This window comes from Chiloscyllium plagiosum, unplaced genomic scaffold (assembly GCF_037043375.1).
Source record: "Chiloscyllium plagiosum isolate Xiang-an unplaced genomic scaffold, Cpla_swu_hap1 HiC_scaffold_1, whole genome shotgun sequence".
Taxonomy (NCBI): Eukaryota; Metazoa; Chordata; class Chondrichthyes; order Orectolobiformes; family Hemiscylliidae; genus Chiloscyllium; species Chiloscyllium plagiosum.
The window spans coordinates 7,015,958-7,028,819 of record NW_028270139.1 but is presented as its reverse complement, the minus strand read 5'-3'; the positions used below and the strand labels follow the sequence as shown (position 1 = coordinate 7,028,819).

General features: G+C 39.6%; 1 protein-coding gene across 2 annotated transcripts in view; it reads right to left on the bottom strand.

Annotated features, from left to right (window-relative positions):
* nr3c2 (nuclear receptor subfamily 3, group C, member 2) overlaps window positions 1-12,862 on the bottom strand; it is a 327,259-nt gene that overhangs the window by 61,950 nt on the left and 252,447 nt on the right. For both annotated transcript variants that reach the window (XM_043699476.2, XM_043699456.2), the window contains exon 6: window positions 4,268-4,412. In XM_043699476.2, coding sequence (XP_043555411.1) covers window positions 4,268-4,412 — 145 coding nt within the window. The remainder of the gene's footprint in view (window positions 1-4,267; window positions 4,413-12,862) is intronic.

The window sequence follows — 12,862 nt, the reverse complement described above, 5'->3', positions numbered from 1 at the left end:
GCTGCTGTCAGGATGGAAGGGGAATTCTCTCTTTTCAGGGGCTTCCTATGCCCATTGAGATAACTACCTATTAAACGAAAATGGCTCCCTATACTCTATCGCCTGGCCTCCAAAATCTGAAACTCCAGTCCCTCCAACTCTCTCTCTCTCGCTGGGATTTCCAATCTCTAACTTGACTAAAAAGAAATACGATCTTGTCCAGTCCATGAGCTGGGTACCTGGCTAAGTGTTCTTGCAGCTGCCTTTCAATGCCAGTTGCTGGTGCATCCGGCAATGCAAGTCTATGCTTCCTAAATAGCGTGCAAGTGGATGAGAGAGTTGTCATAACGGTCATGAGTGGTTTGGGAATATCAGATGCCAATGTCTGTGGACAGGGAGTGCATGCAACTGCTGCCCATGAATTGTGCCCTGGGATGCTAATTGAGGCTGAGCAGCCAGTTTACAGTCAATGGTGAGCTGGAATTGAACTCTGACCTCTACATGGAGATTTCTCAACATCTAGCTTGTTCGGTGTGTTTGGTGAGATAGTAAACTGAATAAAGATGTGTCAAGATGTAGTGTTAACAAGGCATTTAAGAACCTATAATCCTCGTATTGGGCATAAAGTTCTGCTCTCCCTCCTATTGGAAGGATGTTGTGAAACTTGAAAAAGTTCAGAAAATATTTACAAGGGTTGGAGGGTTTGAGCTATAGGGAGAGGCTAAATAGGCTGGGGCTGTTTTCCCTGGTTCTTTGGAGGCTTAGGGGTGACCTTATAGAGGTTTATAAAATCTTGAGGGATATGGATATGGTAAACAGAAAACGTCTTTACTGGGTTGGGGGAGTCCAGAACTCGAGGGCATAGGTTTGGGGTAAGAGGGAAAAAATTTAAAAGGGACCTAAGGGGCAACGTTTTCACGCAAAGGATGGTGTATGAATGGAATGAGGTCCCAGAGAAAGTGGAGGAGGCTGGTACAATTACAACATTTAAAAGGCATCTGGATGGGTATATGAATAGGAAGGGTTTAGAGGGATGTGGGCCAAGTGGCAGCAAATAGGACTAGATTAATTTAGGATATCAGGTTGGACTGAAGGGTCCGTTTCTGTGCTGTACATCTCTATGACTCTGAGTTATAGCTTTGAGTCTTAGAAAAATTTTTTTCTCTGGATTTAAAGCTTGCATGGTATCATCCCAGAATTCTAGCAAGGTTGCGAGTAATTCATCATCCCCTAAAATCTACCCTTTGGAAATTTTAGGTCATTATATATAATGCTGCTCCTCGATTTCTCAGGATTATCAAGGGTGTGGTCTGAGACATCTAATGCCTCAAGTTGCATGAAAAAGGGCAAACACATTTCAGCCCTAGCATTAACTAAACATATCTGGCCCAGTTTCTCAGTGCCTATCGCTCAATATGGTGATTGAGATGAGGCAACAAGTTGCCACTGTGGTTGATGAAATGTAGCTGCACCAAAAGAGGACACCAGGGTTTACAGCAAACAGGAATGTAAATACCCATATTGGTCATTCTCAAATCTTTTAAGACCAGCCTTCCAACAAAGTCTCACAGGAGGCTATTTTGTGGCTATGAGGGTAAAACTTAACTTTCCTCCTCCACTTTTTCCCCTTTCCTTTCCCACTTCTCTAACTTTGCTTTTCTTTCTCCTCTTCTGTTCTTCTTTCTATTCCTTCACTTCTATTTTTCTCTCAATTTACTTTTGCTCTTTTCCATCCATTTCTCTTTCTTCTCTCCATTTTGTTTGATTTGATTTATTGTAGCCACGTGTACCCAAGTACAGTGAAAAAGCAGATCATAGCAAACAGGAAATTCAATTTATCTTTCCTTCTTTCTCTTTGTTTGATTTCCTATTTGTCTCTGTAAATTGTGTATCACCTGTTCCTGCAGATTATGTCCTGTCATGTTGGAGAAATAAAACAGGCAGACATAGCTGTACAATGGCCAACTGTAGCTAAATGGATTCATTATCAGTGACTGTCATTGAGAATCATGTGGTCAGGAGCAACAAATTGGGTGTTAGGAAGGACGTGGCCTGTAATTAGGGTCTCAATGAAAGTGGTAAGGTGGTGTACCTCACTTTCTGTAATTAATATAAGTCACATATTTCTGAAAATCACTGAAGGAATCCAAAGTACAACTGCAATGTATATAACATTAATAATATTAGGGTGAATACATTTCAAACTTAACCTTACAATAATAAAATCCCTACAATGAAGAAGCAGGCCATTCAGCCCTTCGGGTCCACACCAACCCTGCAATGAGTACCTGGTCTACCTCCCCTACCCTATGCCTGTCACCCTGCATTTCCCATGGTTAATCCACCTAGCATGCACATCTCTGGACACTACTGGCAATTGAGCATGGCCAATCCACCTAACCTACTCATCTCTGAACTGTGGAAGTAAACCAGAGCATCCAGAGGAAACCCACACAGGTACAGGGCGAATGCACAAACTCCACACAGACAATTGTCTAAGGGCGGAATCAAACCCTGGCGCTGTGAGGCAGTAGTGCTAACCACTGAGTTATCCATATTCCTTAGGAAATATAACCACTGAGGTGGGAGTTGCAGGAAGCAAGTACTGTTAGAGCTAATCAACAGAAGTTGAGTGCATAAAAACCATTGTGGAACCAATGTGATAGAATCTTATACAGGTCTGAGCGACATGGGCTATGGTGAGATTTGTGACAGAATTGGATGAGATGTTAGCAGTGAGGCTCATTCAACATCTGGAGTATGTTGATTGATCTTAAATGCTTTTCACAAGTTGTGAGGTGAATTTCCTGCTGGGAAAAGGGAGTCACCAATGAAAGCAGATCATTGCTTGTCAAAATCACAACTTGACTCCCATTTTGTTCACTGGATGTGGGAGTCATCGGCTGGGCCAACAATTATTGTCCATTCCTAATTATCATTTGAACTGACTGGCTTGCTAGGGCCATTTCAGTGGGCAGTTTAAAGTCAACCACATTGTTGAGAGTCTGGAGACATATGCTGGCCAGATCTAGTAAGTACAACAGATTTCCTTCCCTCAAGGGCATGAGTGAACCAAATTAGTTTTTACAACAATCACCAATGATTATATGATTGCCATTAGTATAAATTTCAATTTCAGATTTTCACTGATTCACATTTTACTTCTCATTTTCCCAAAACATTTCCCAGATAATCAGGAATACTGAAAGAAACCCAAGAACTGCGGATGCTGGAAATCAGAAATATTACCCTCTCCCTACCCCATCTTCAGCATGTACCAACGTTTCCCAAGCTACAATGAGTTCTGAAGGAGGGTCATTAGACCTGAAACATTAACTCTGCTTTCTCTCGACAAATCCTGCCAGACTTACTGAGTTGTTCTAGATTAGTAGTCCGGTAGCAACACCAATATGCCACAACATCCCCATTAATATTCAGTTTTCTATCTTACAAAATATACCAAACTAGACCTTAAGAAAAAAACTTGTATTATGTTAATAGTTTAGTTTATTAATTTTTATACTTCATTTCTTTTGTGTCGTAAACTTTTCATTGTTAAAACTGAATCTACATGCTTGTATTTCAATTCAAGACCATCTTGTTAAAAACAAAAACAAAATATGATCTATCAAGCTAGATTTCAATCTAGTAGTAACTTCTCCAGTAATAACATCAGCTGGGATCATAACCATATGATAAGTATGACTATCTTTTTTTATTATCTATTTGCATTTATATTCATTCTTTTCTTATGAGCACATCATAAATGCCTTAGCCATAGATTTATTTAACCCTATTACATTTTGCATGTCAGGTCAACTTACTCCCTCTCAGAAAATCTCCATATTCAGATCTTTATGGCCACAAGGAATGTCTAAAACTTATTGCTGCTGATAGAAGACATTCTGAGGGATAAAAGTTGTTTCAACTTAATTATCGTTTTGCAAATGTCAATACAAAGCGCATTTATATTACTGTAAATGATTGATGCAAAACAGTATTGTGGTAGGATTTAAGATACTGAAGGTTTGCTGCAACAATCACAGCAGCACATATTAAACAAACTGAAATTTGACAATTTGTACTTCAGTTGCATTCACGGAGCACCAAACTAAAATGAATAATTTAGTGCTGGAAACAGAGACAGTTATTGTGTTAAGGACAAAGACAGGCCGATCTGATGTTGACTACTCTGTCAGTAGGCTGCATGATCAAAATTAACAACATTCTTATTATGAGAAGAACATTTGCAAACAGGCAAACAAGAATTAATGGATAAGACACTTACTCATTGAATACCAAGTCTGGTGCAAAGTAAAGCATTGTGCCACTGGTGTGTTTGTATGATCTCCAGCTAAGGCTAAATGTCATTAAGCACATCCAAGAATACCGGAGTAGAGTCATTTGGTCATCAAGTGCCATTGTTCTGAATCCTGTAAAACAGAATATAACAGTCATAAAACAGTTCTTGAAACAATTTTTGATCTAGAATTGTCACTTTTCTGTTTGATTTTATATTTTATATTCCATTTCGTTTCACTACACTCACCCTTACTCCTTCTCAGATCTCTATGGCCATTTAGCTCCACTCCCACTAGACAGGCTGATTCTGATTCTGCATTAGTAAAGCCATCAAAGGAATGACAAATATGGCTTTATTTCTGTTACAGAACATATTAAGTAATAACACAGAATGATTTGAAAATCCCCGTGCCTTCCTTGATTTAGACAGCCAGAGTTCCTGATGGAAGCAGGGAGCTCGTTATTCCTGTGACATCTCTACATATAGATTGTGTGTCTTAAAATAAATCACTCTCCTGAATCTCCCACCTGTCCATAAAGGGATTGTTCCGATAGATATAAATGTATCAATTTTCATGGTCTTATCAATGGAATCCAGAAGTCCAAAGTTGTAGTTATTGGTCTTGAATGCCTTTTTATGAATGGGTTGGTTGTCTAGAAGTTGAAGAATTGTGGAGGGCTATTTCATTGTTTTACAAACTTCTTCCAAACGTCTTCCAAGGAAGTTCTAATGAAATATGACTTCTACTTCACCATTTTGACATAAGGAGAATTTTAATCATAACATAAAGGTTGGGGACAGCTTTCAAAGACCAGACATTTTTTTTTATATAGATTGAAGTCAAGGGAGATAGTTTTGCCAATAGATGGTGTATGGAGTAACATTGAACTCTTAACTGTCTGGTAATTCAAAATTATACAATCAAATGGCAGTTAGTTGCTATAATGGTAGTCATGTGACCAAGCCCCCTTAGAAAGCAGCAGCAGTTATCATCAAGGCCAAAGCTTATACTGCAGCTAGACCACTGTCAATGGCCCATCCCAGAAGTTAAGTTGAGAGTCATTAATGCATCTTGCAGGATGGGTATGACTCGTAATTCTATTGTGTAAGGGCTTTTCTTGGAGATAATTATCTCTGAACAATATGATAGTATTCTAAATTCTTCAGGATATATGAGTGTTGATTATGTGATTAACATTGACTGTGGTGATGTTTCCAAAAGGATATTGCTGAGTCAGTCACATGATTATAGCAGTCATATTTGTTCAACTGTTTCTTGTCTTTTTAAAGTCATTTTTGGATATGTGTTAATACGTATCTTTTACTCTTTGTCTGACACCTTGTCCCCTCAGGAAAATACTCAAGTAAACTTCATTTTTCTATGTATTCCAATAACAAATGGTAAAGAGGCATTCCTTCATTCGCTTACTCACTTATCAGAAATCAACATACATTTGTTTATTTGAAGGCAACTAATGTTGGGTTTCAAGATAAAATTATTTTTGGGTGATGGAGGACTGTTGTTTTGGTTTCATGTTTCTGTAAAGATCTATAAGTCCCTTCTTTCTCTTGGGATCTGGTCTGCAGTGCTCAGGCTGATGTAGGTTATAGAACAGAGCCTTGGAGAGTTCTGTGTTTAAGTCAGAAGTAGGTATACTCAATAAGTGTTCTAAGGAAAGGTCATTGGACTCAAAACATAAACTCTGATTTCTCTTCACAAATGTTGCCAGACCTGTTGAGATGTTCCAGCAACTTCTGTTTTTGTTGTAAATATATTCAAGCTGTACTGGCAGCAATTTTCAGGTTGTTGAACCTCAGGAGAGCTAACTTGCCTTGTCCTGCAGTTTTGTGCAAGAGTCTGTTGAAACCAGCCCTTTATCAGTTACCTCTACTGCCCTCAAGTGACTGTCTAGCCCCTAGTGTGCTGCACTGAGGCTTCCTGACTGGGTGAGACATGTCCATTACTATCATCTTGGCCATGTTGAGGAAGTTTGACAGCTGTGCAAGACATTGGTGAGGGGTGACCATGATGAGGGGCGACCATGATGAGGGGCATATGTAAGGTGAATAGCCAAGGTCTCTTCCACGGGCAAGGGAGTCCGAAACTAGAGGGCGTAAGTTTAAGGTGAGAAGGTAACAATTTCAAAGGAACCAGAGGGGCAACTTTTCATACAGAGGGTGATGCGTATATGGAACAAACTACCAGAGGAAGTGATAGATGTGGGTACAATTATAACATTTAAAAGACATTTCCATGGTACATGGACAGGAGAGGTTTAGAGGGATCTGGTCCAAATAAAAGGCAAATGGGACTAGTTTAGTTTAGGAAACATGATCAGCATAGAGCATTTGGGCCGAGAGGTCTCTTTCCATGCTGTATGACTCTCAAACTCTATGATTCATTGGTTAATGGAGATGTAGGCTCCTCCTTATGCTCATCTACTGTTCTTTCAGTAATCTGGTAAAATGGATACAGAACTGGCTTGGTAATAGAAGACAAAGTGTAGTGGTGGAAGGATGTTTTCTAACTGGAGATCTGTGACCAGTGGTGTTCCACAGGGATCAGTGCTGGGACACCTGAGAGGAGGATATCGGTGGTCTGATTAATAAACTTGTGGACGACGCAAAGATTCGGGGAGCTGCAGATAGTGAGAAGGATTGCCAGAGGATACAGCAAGATATAGATAGGCTGGGCCTATCTCCAGACTTGGGTGGAGAAATGGCAGATGGAATTTAATCTAGACAAATATGAGATGATGCATTTTGGAAGGTCTAATGTAGGAGGGAGATATAGGTAAATGGCAGAACTCTTAGAAGCATTAACATGTAAAGCGATCCATGAGTACAGGTCCACAATTCCCTGAAAGTGGCAACACAAGTAGATAAGATGGTCAAGAAGGTATAAGGCGTTCTTGTTATTCAGCATAGATGTTAAAAAATTGGGCAAATCATGTTACAGCCGTACAGATCTTTAATTTGGCCATATTTGGAATATTATGTACAGTTCAGGTTGCCTCGTACTAGAAGAACACAGAGGTTTTGGAGAGCATACAGAAAAGGTTCACCAGGATATTGCCTTATTTCGAACATATTAACTATGAGGAGAGACTAGTCAACTTGGTTCATTTACACTTGAATGTTGGAGGCTGAGGGGCAACCTCATAGAAGTGTACAAAATTATGAAAGGCACAGGTAGAATGGATAATCAGAGTCTTTTTCCCAGGGTAGAAATGACAATTACTAGGGAACATAGATTTAAGGCAAAATTTAAAGGAGATCTGACTTGCAAGATCTTTACACAGAGGGTGATAAGTGCCTGGAAGGTGCTGCCTGAGGAGGTAATAGAAACAGATACAATGGCAATAGTTTAAAAGGCATCTTGACAGATACATGAATAGGCTGGGAATAGAAGGATTCAGGCCGCGTACAGCTAAAATGTTTTTAGTTTAGAAAGGTGTGTGTTGGTGCAGGCTTGGTGGGCCGAAGGGCCTGTTCCTCTGCTATACTGCACTTTATTATTTGTTACTTGTTCACTTCTATAGTCTGGGAACTTGGAGTTCTTAACTAATTTGGAGCAATGGACTCTCACCACGTTTTCTCTGCATCTCCCTCAATCTCTACGACTACTGCTCTCATACCTTAACTGCCTTACACTCCTTCGATTCTTCACCTTGAGTTCTGCCAGTCTATGTTCTGAGGGTTTTACTTGAGTTATCCCAAACTGTTTGGATTCAATGGCCCCTTACAGGACCACTGCATTTTGTTCAGCTTTTTGTACCTTTATGAACTTTTTTGAATGAATTTATTTTTGGATGTCCAATTCCTTTCCTGGGAGCCAGCCACAAACTCTTTTGGTCAATGGGTCCCTTTTTGTTCTGTTTATTTTCTCTGGCTCCTCCTTTGACTTTATTTACTTTGGCAGGCTCTAGTTGACCTCCTTCGATTTCTCCGGCTGCTCAATCTCTTTCTGGCCTCCTTCTGCAACCTAACAGATTCTGTGATTTTGTGAACATGATGGAGGGGAACAGAAATGCACCCCCACCCACCTACCGGTTCTGTTCCTTGGTTTTTACAGCAGACCTAGGGATTGGGAGGGAGGGGGATGTTTCTATCACCTCCTTCTGACATTAGGGATGGGTTAGTTTTGGTGTCTGAGTAAACCAATATACTGGCGCACTTGCAGTGAGAGGTGTGGGAACACTTCTCAGAAGGACAAAACATCTGCAGATTTCGGGGAATTTTGCCTGGGTGGGCTAACATACGGTAATTCTCTCAAGTGACTAGATCCTGCAGCAAGGGGCTCTGTAGATTCAGCTGTGCCTTTGCTGCAGTATCTCTCAAGACTGTTCTAATGGATGCCCACCATTCCCCCTCATCTGGCTTATCATCCAACCTCCAACAATCAGGCTTAGAAAGGCCTGTTTTAGAAGAGTGGGAACACACTGGTCTTTGGGTGTTCTCTTTGCAGACGTGAGATGGACTATATAAACCCTAATTTGTATTCCCTTTCCTGGGTATAGCTTCCTTCTAATCTCCCCCTTCATCATACCACTGATTTGGGGTGACTGAAATAGTCTGAATTATTAGGCTTATGTCATAAATGAGGTAAAAGTTATCAGCAACCTCTAGCTGTGAGGACTCTCTGCGCATTGAAATGAATTCTCAGGTTGCAACGTAGATAATATTTAATTCCTCATGTAATATTAGCTCATATAATTCATCATAGGTATTCTGTATTTTTACGCAGAATCCCATCGGTCAACAGTGATTGTCTTTTGCCTTTCAAACTCTCAATAGCTCACTTTACATTTTTTTTCAACAATCCTGAATTGTTGGTCATATGTCTTGTGGACCAATTCATATTTAATAAGGTGGCAACTTTAGTAATCCCCATAATCAATTAACATTCCAGGGATCAACATGATACAGACTTCTCGAGTTTTCCTATGTTAAGAAGTCAAAAGAGTATATGTTCATTTTAAGATAGAAAATGTTTTCTGAATTTTAAGGTAAATTTAAAGTACAGTCACAGCTGTCAGACAGAACAGCTAAGAGACAGGCTGTTCCAAAATAGATAGATGTAACACTGGCTGTTAAATGAATACCTGAGTTTTCGTTGCTGTTTTGACAGCAAACATTGGAGACTGAGGGGTGACCTTAGAGAGGTTTATAAAATCATGAGGGGCATGGGAAGGGAAAATAGACAAGGTCTTTTCCCTGGGATGGGAGAGTCCAGAACTAGAGGGCAGAGGTTTTGAATGAGAGGGGAAATATTTGGAAGGGACCTAAGGGGCAATATTTTTCACGCAGAGGGTGGTGCATGTATGGAATGAGCTGCCAGAGGAAGTGTTGGAGGCTGGTACAATTACAGCATTTAAAAGGCATCTGGATGGGTATATGAATAGGAAGGGTTTAGAGTGATATGGGCCAGGTGCTTGCAAATGGGACTAGATTAGGTTAGGATATCTGGTTGGCATGGACAAGTTGGACCAAAGGGTCTGTGTCCAATATCGGACCAATGAGAGGGAATGATGTTGGAGGTATAAAAAAGTGGCCATTTTGAAAATTGGTCAGAGAAACTGCCGTACAGCCAGAGAGCAAAGGCCATCTGAAGAAATAAACATTTTGCTGTCAAAGAAATTTCGGAAGGCACTATCTATCAAAATACTCAGTAAAAAGAAAGAAATCGACCCAGGGGGAGGATAGCAGAATAGGAAGATCAGAAGGAAGACAGCATAACAGACTGTGGGGCCTTGAGATTAAGTTAATGCAACGTTTCATAATTGAGTTACTAGAACAGCACTTAGTAGAATTGTGTTCAGTTAAGGGATAGTGATTAGTTAGGAGAAAGAGTGTTCAGTTTGTTTATAGTTTGACATTCACTATTAGAGTTAAGTAAATAAACTGTTACTTTTCTTTACATAGTGGAAATTAGGAGTTTTCTTTCACTTAGTCACACCTTTAGCAGATTACGAGGTGACGTGAGCTTTTCGGAGTGCTTGATTTTAATTAGCAGAGGGGTTCGATCTCTGCATCATAACTTCTAGTTAACTAATGCTGAATCACAATGGTCCATATTTCTTATGGCCATCATAAATGCCCTGCTACTTTTTCGAAAATAGTGAAGACAGACTCCAAGTCACTGTCTTCAAATTTGGACTGTTATCAGGTGGAGATGAGATTTCCTGTACAGCTTCTATATATCAGGTTTTTCTCTGAACATGCAAATCCATTTCTAATTTTCAGAGCAGGAAAGTACTTGTCTTTCCTCTCTTCCTCTTTCTTCCCCTTTTTTTGTTTCTCCTTTAACTCTAGCAGTATCCTATATTTTGAGTGCTCCATACTGGTCATGTGAAATGGGTCAGCTTCTGTAGTTAATTCCTCATTTACCTGTTCAGGAATGGAACTATGTCCCAGATACTCAGTCAGTATTTTAAAATTTTAATTTCATTTTACCTTGCTAGGCAGCTTCACCTGTAATTCCTCAGCCACAGCTTTTAATTGGTCTGTGCACTGGCTTTCTACCATTTTAGTGTTAAAACTATTCAGGTCTCTGAATCAAAATATACTATTTTCTAATATTAGAGTAAAGCGGTTTTGTTGTTGTCATTTAGTTTGTTTCACAAATTGTTCCAGTAATCTAATTTTCTTCTTTATGTTTCCATCAGTTTATTTAGGTACATTTTTTAGATTTGGACTTCTTGGGTCAAATTGCTTGGCTTGTTTTATTTGATCCAATTCCAGGCATTCAGTGCATAACTTCTGCTAGACAGACCGAAGATTTTCAAGCAAATCTCTATTTGTATTCACACCAACTGTCCAACTGTGGATTGTAATTTAATATTCCCCTTTTTTGAAGGGGAAAGAGTACTAGCACCCCTTCCTCCTGATTTTAGGCTCTGACTTTGCAAGAATCACAACACTTGTCACACATTCTTAGATGCAGGGGAGATCTTGTGATACAAGTGCACTTATAAATATATATGGTGGTAGAATCAGAATGGATAAAGATATTATTCAATTAGTAATGAATTAAATACAAAACAATCAAGGATACCAGTTTGTCAATGTTCTTGCTTTACAAATGGAGTCCAAGAGTCCAAAGCTGAAGTTAGCAGTCTGGAATTCCTTTGTCAGGGAGGTTGATTGGCTAGCCGGCAGTTGAGGAATTGAAGGCAGTTTCTTCACTTTAATGTTCCTGCAAAAGTCTTCTTAGGACGTTCTTCTGAAATGTAACTTCTGCTTCAGTTTGATGAAAGCAGTTTTCATTTACTTGCACAATGCCAAAATACAGCTTCTTTTACAGGTCAGAGGCTGTTCCTTTGTAGCTTAGAGTGTGTTGATTTTGTCAGTAGATGTCATATGCAGCAGCACTGACCCCTTAGCACTGTCTGTTATTCCAAACTGTATGGTTAAATAGGCAGTTGGGTTCAATACTATGGCCAAGCTTCCTAAAGGAGGAGTAATTACCATTGAGACAAGGGTTCAATGTGCAGACAACTATCAGGCCTGTTCCAGGCATTAAGTAGAGAGTGATTAAGACTTCTGCCTGTATTTTGTATACAGCTTGCAATTTTATTATGTGAGAGTTTTTCTTGGAGACAGTCATGTCTACAGCAGATTATAACACAATATTTAGCATTCTGGACCCAACAGGTATTAACTATCTGGCTGACAGAGACTTCGGAAAGGTTTCTATAAGAAACCTGAAGAAGGATTCTATAGATTTCTGAAGAAGGGCTCATGCCCGAAACGTCAATTCCCCTGCTCCTTGGATGCTGCCTGACCTGCTGCACTTTTCCAGCAACACATTTTCAACTGATCTCCAGCATCTGCAGTCCTCACCTTCTCCATTACTAAGTCTAGGCAAATGATTATCACATCCTTTTTTGAGCTGTTTGCTATCTTTTTAAAACAGTTACTATATATCCAAATAGGTATTAACAATTGATTTTTACTCTATTCATGACACATATTTAAAATCCAATGCCTCTTTTCCATTACTGAATAGGCATCCAATGAGGTCAGAAATGGACAGGTCCAAGGTATACTATACTGATCACTGGAAATAATTTTGGACAATTATTTATTGATTTAGAGGTTTTAAAATATCATGGTTAACAGAGTTGCTTCCAATACCTCTTCTGCAATGTCTTCAACCACTTAAATTACATCTTCTGTCACTCTGTCATGTGATCTGCCAGTTCTTTCCTTTAAGTTGCTGCTGTAGGACTATGTTCAGTGGCACTCATGTTTGAATCACATGTACAGCTTGCTAGTTATATTTAAGAGACTAATCATTAATGCCTGATATAATGTGAATGGGAGTATAGCAGATGAGTTAGATATTACTCTGGTGTATCTTGGTTCCAGCCAGAGGTTTAGTGGAGCCACGTAAGGGCAGAGCTTCAATCCATCACAAAAAAAGATCAGTCTAGAGTGTGCATCTCACATTTCAAACATGAACTTAGATTATCTGCAAAGGAATACCTAATTTCAAGAATAGAAAATCACTGTAAGGGGCTGTGTGTTCCAGGTGGGAGAGCAGGTCCAGCCTGTTACCTGGTTTTTGGAAATTAC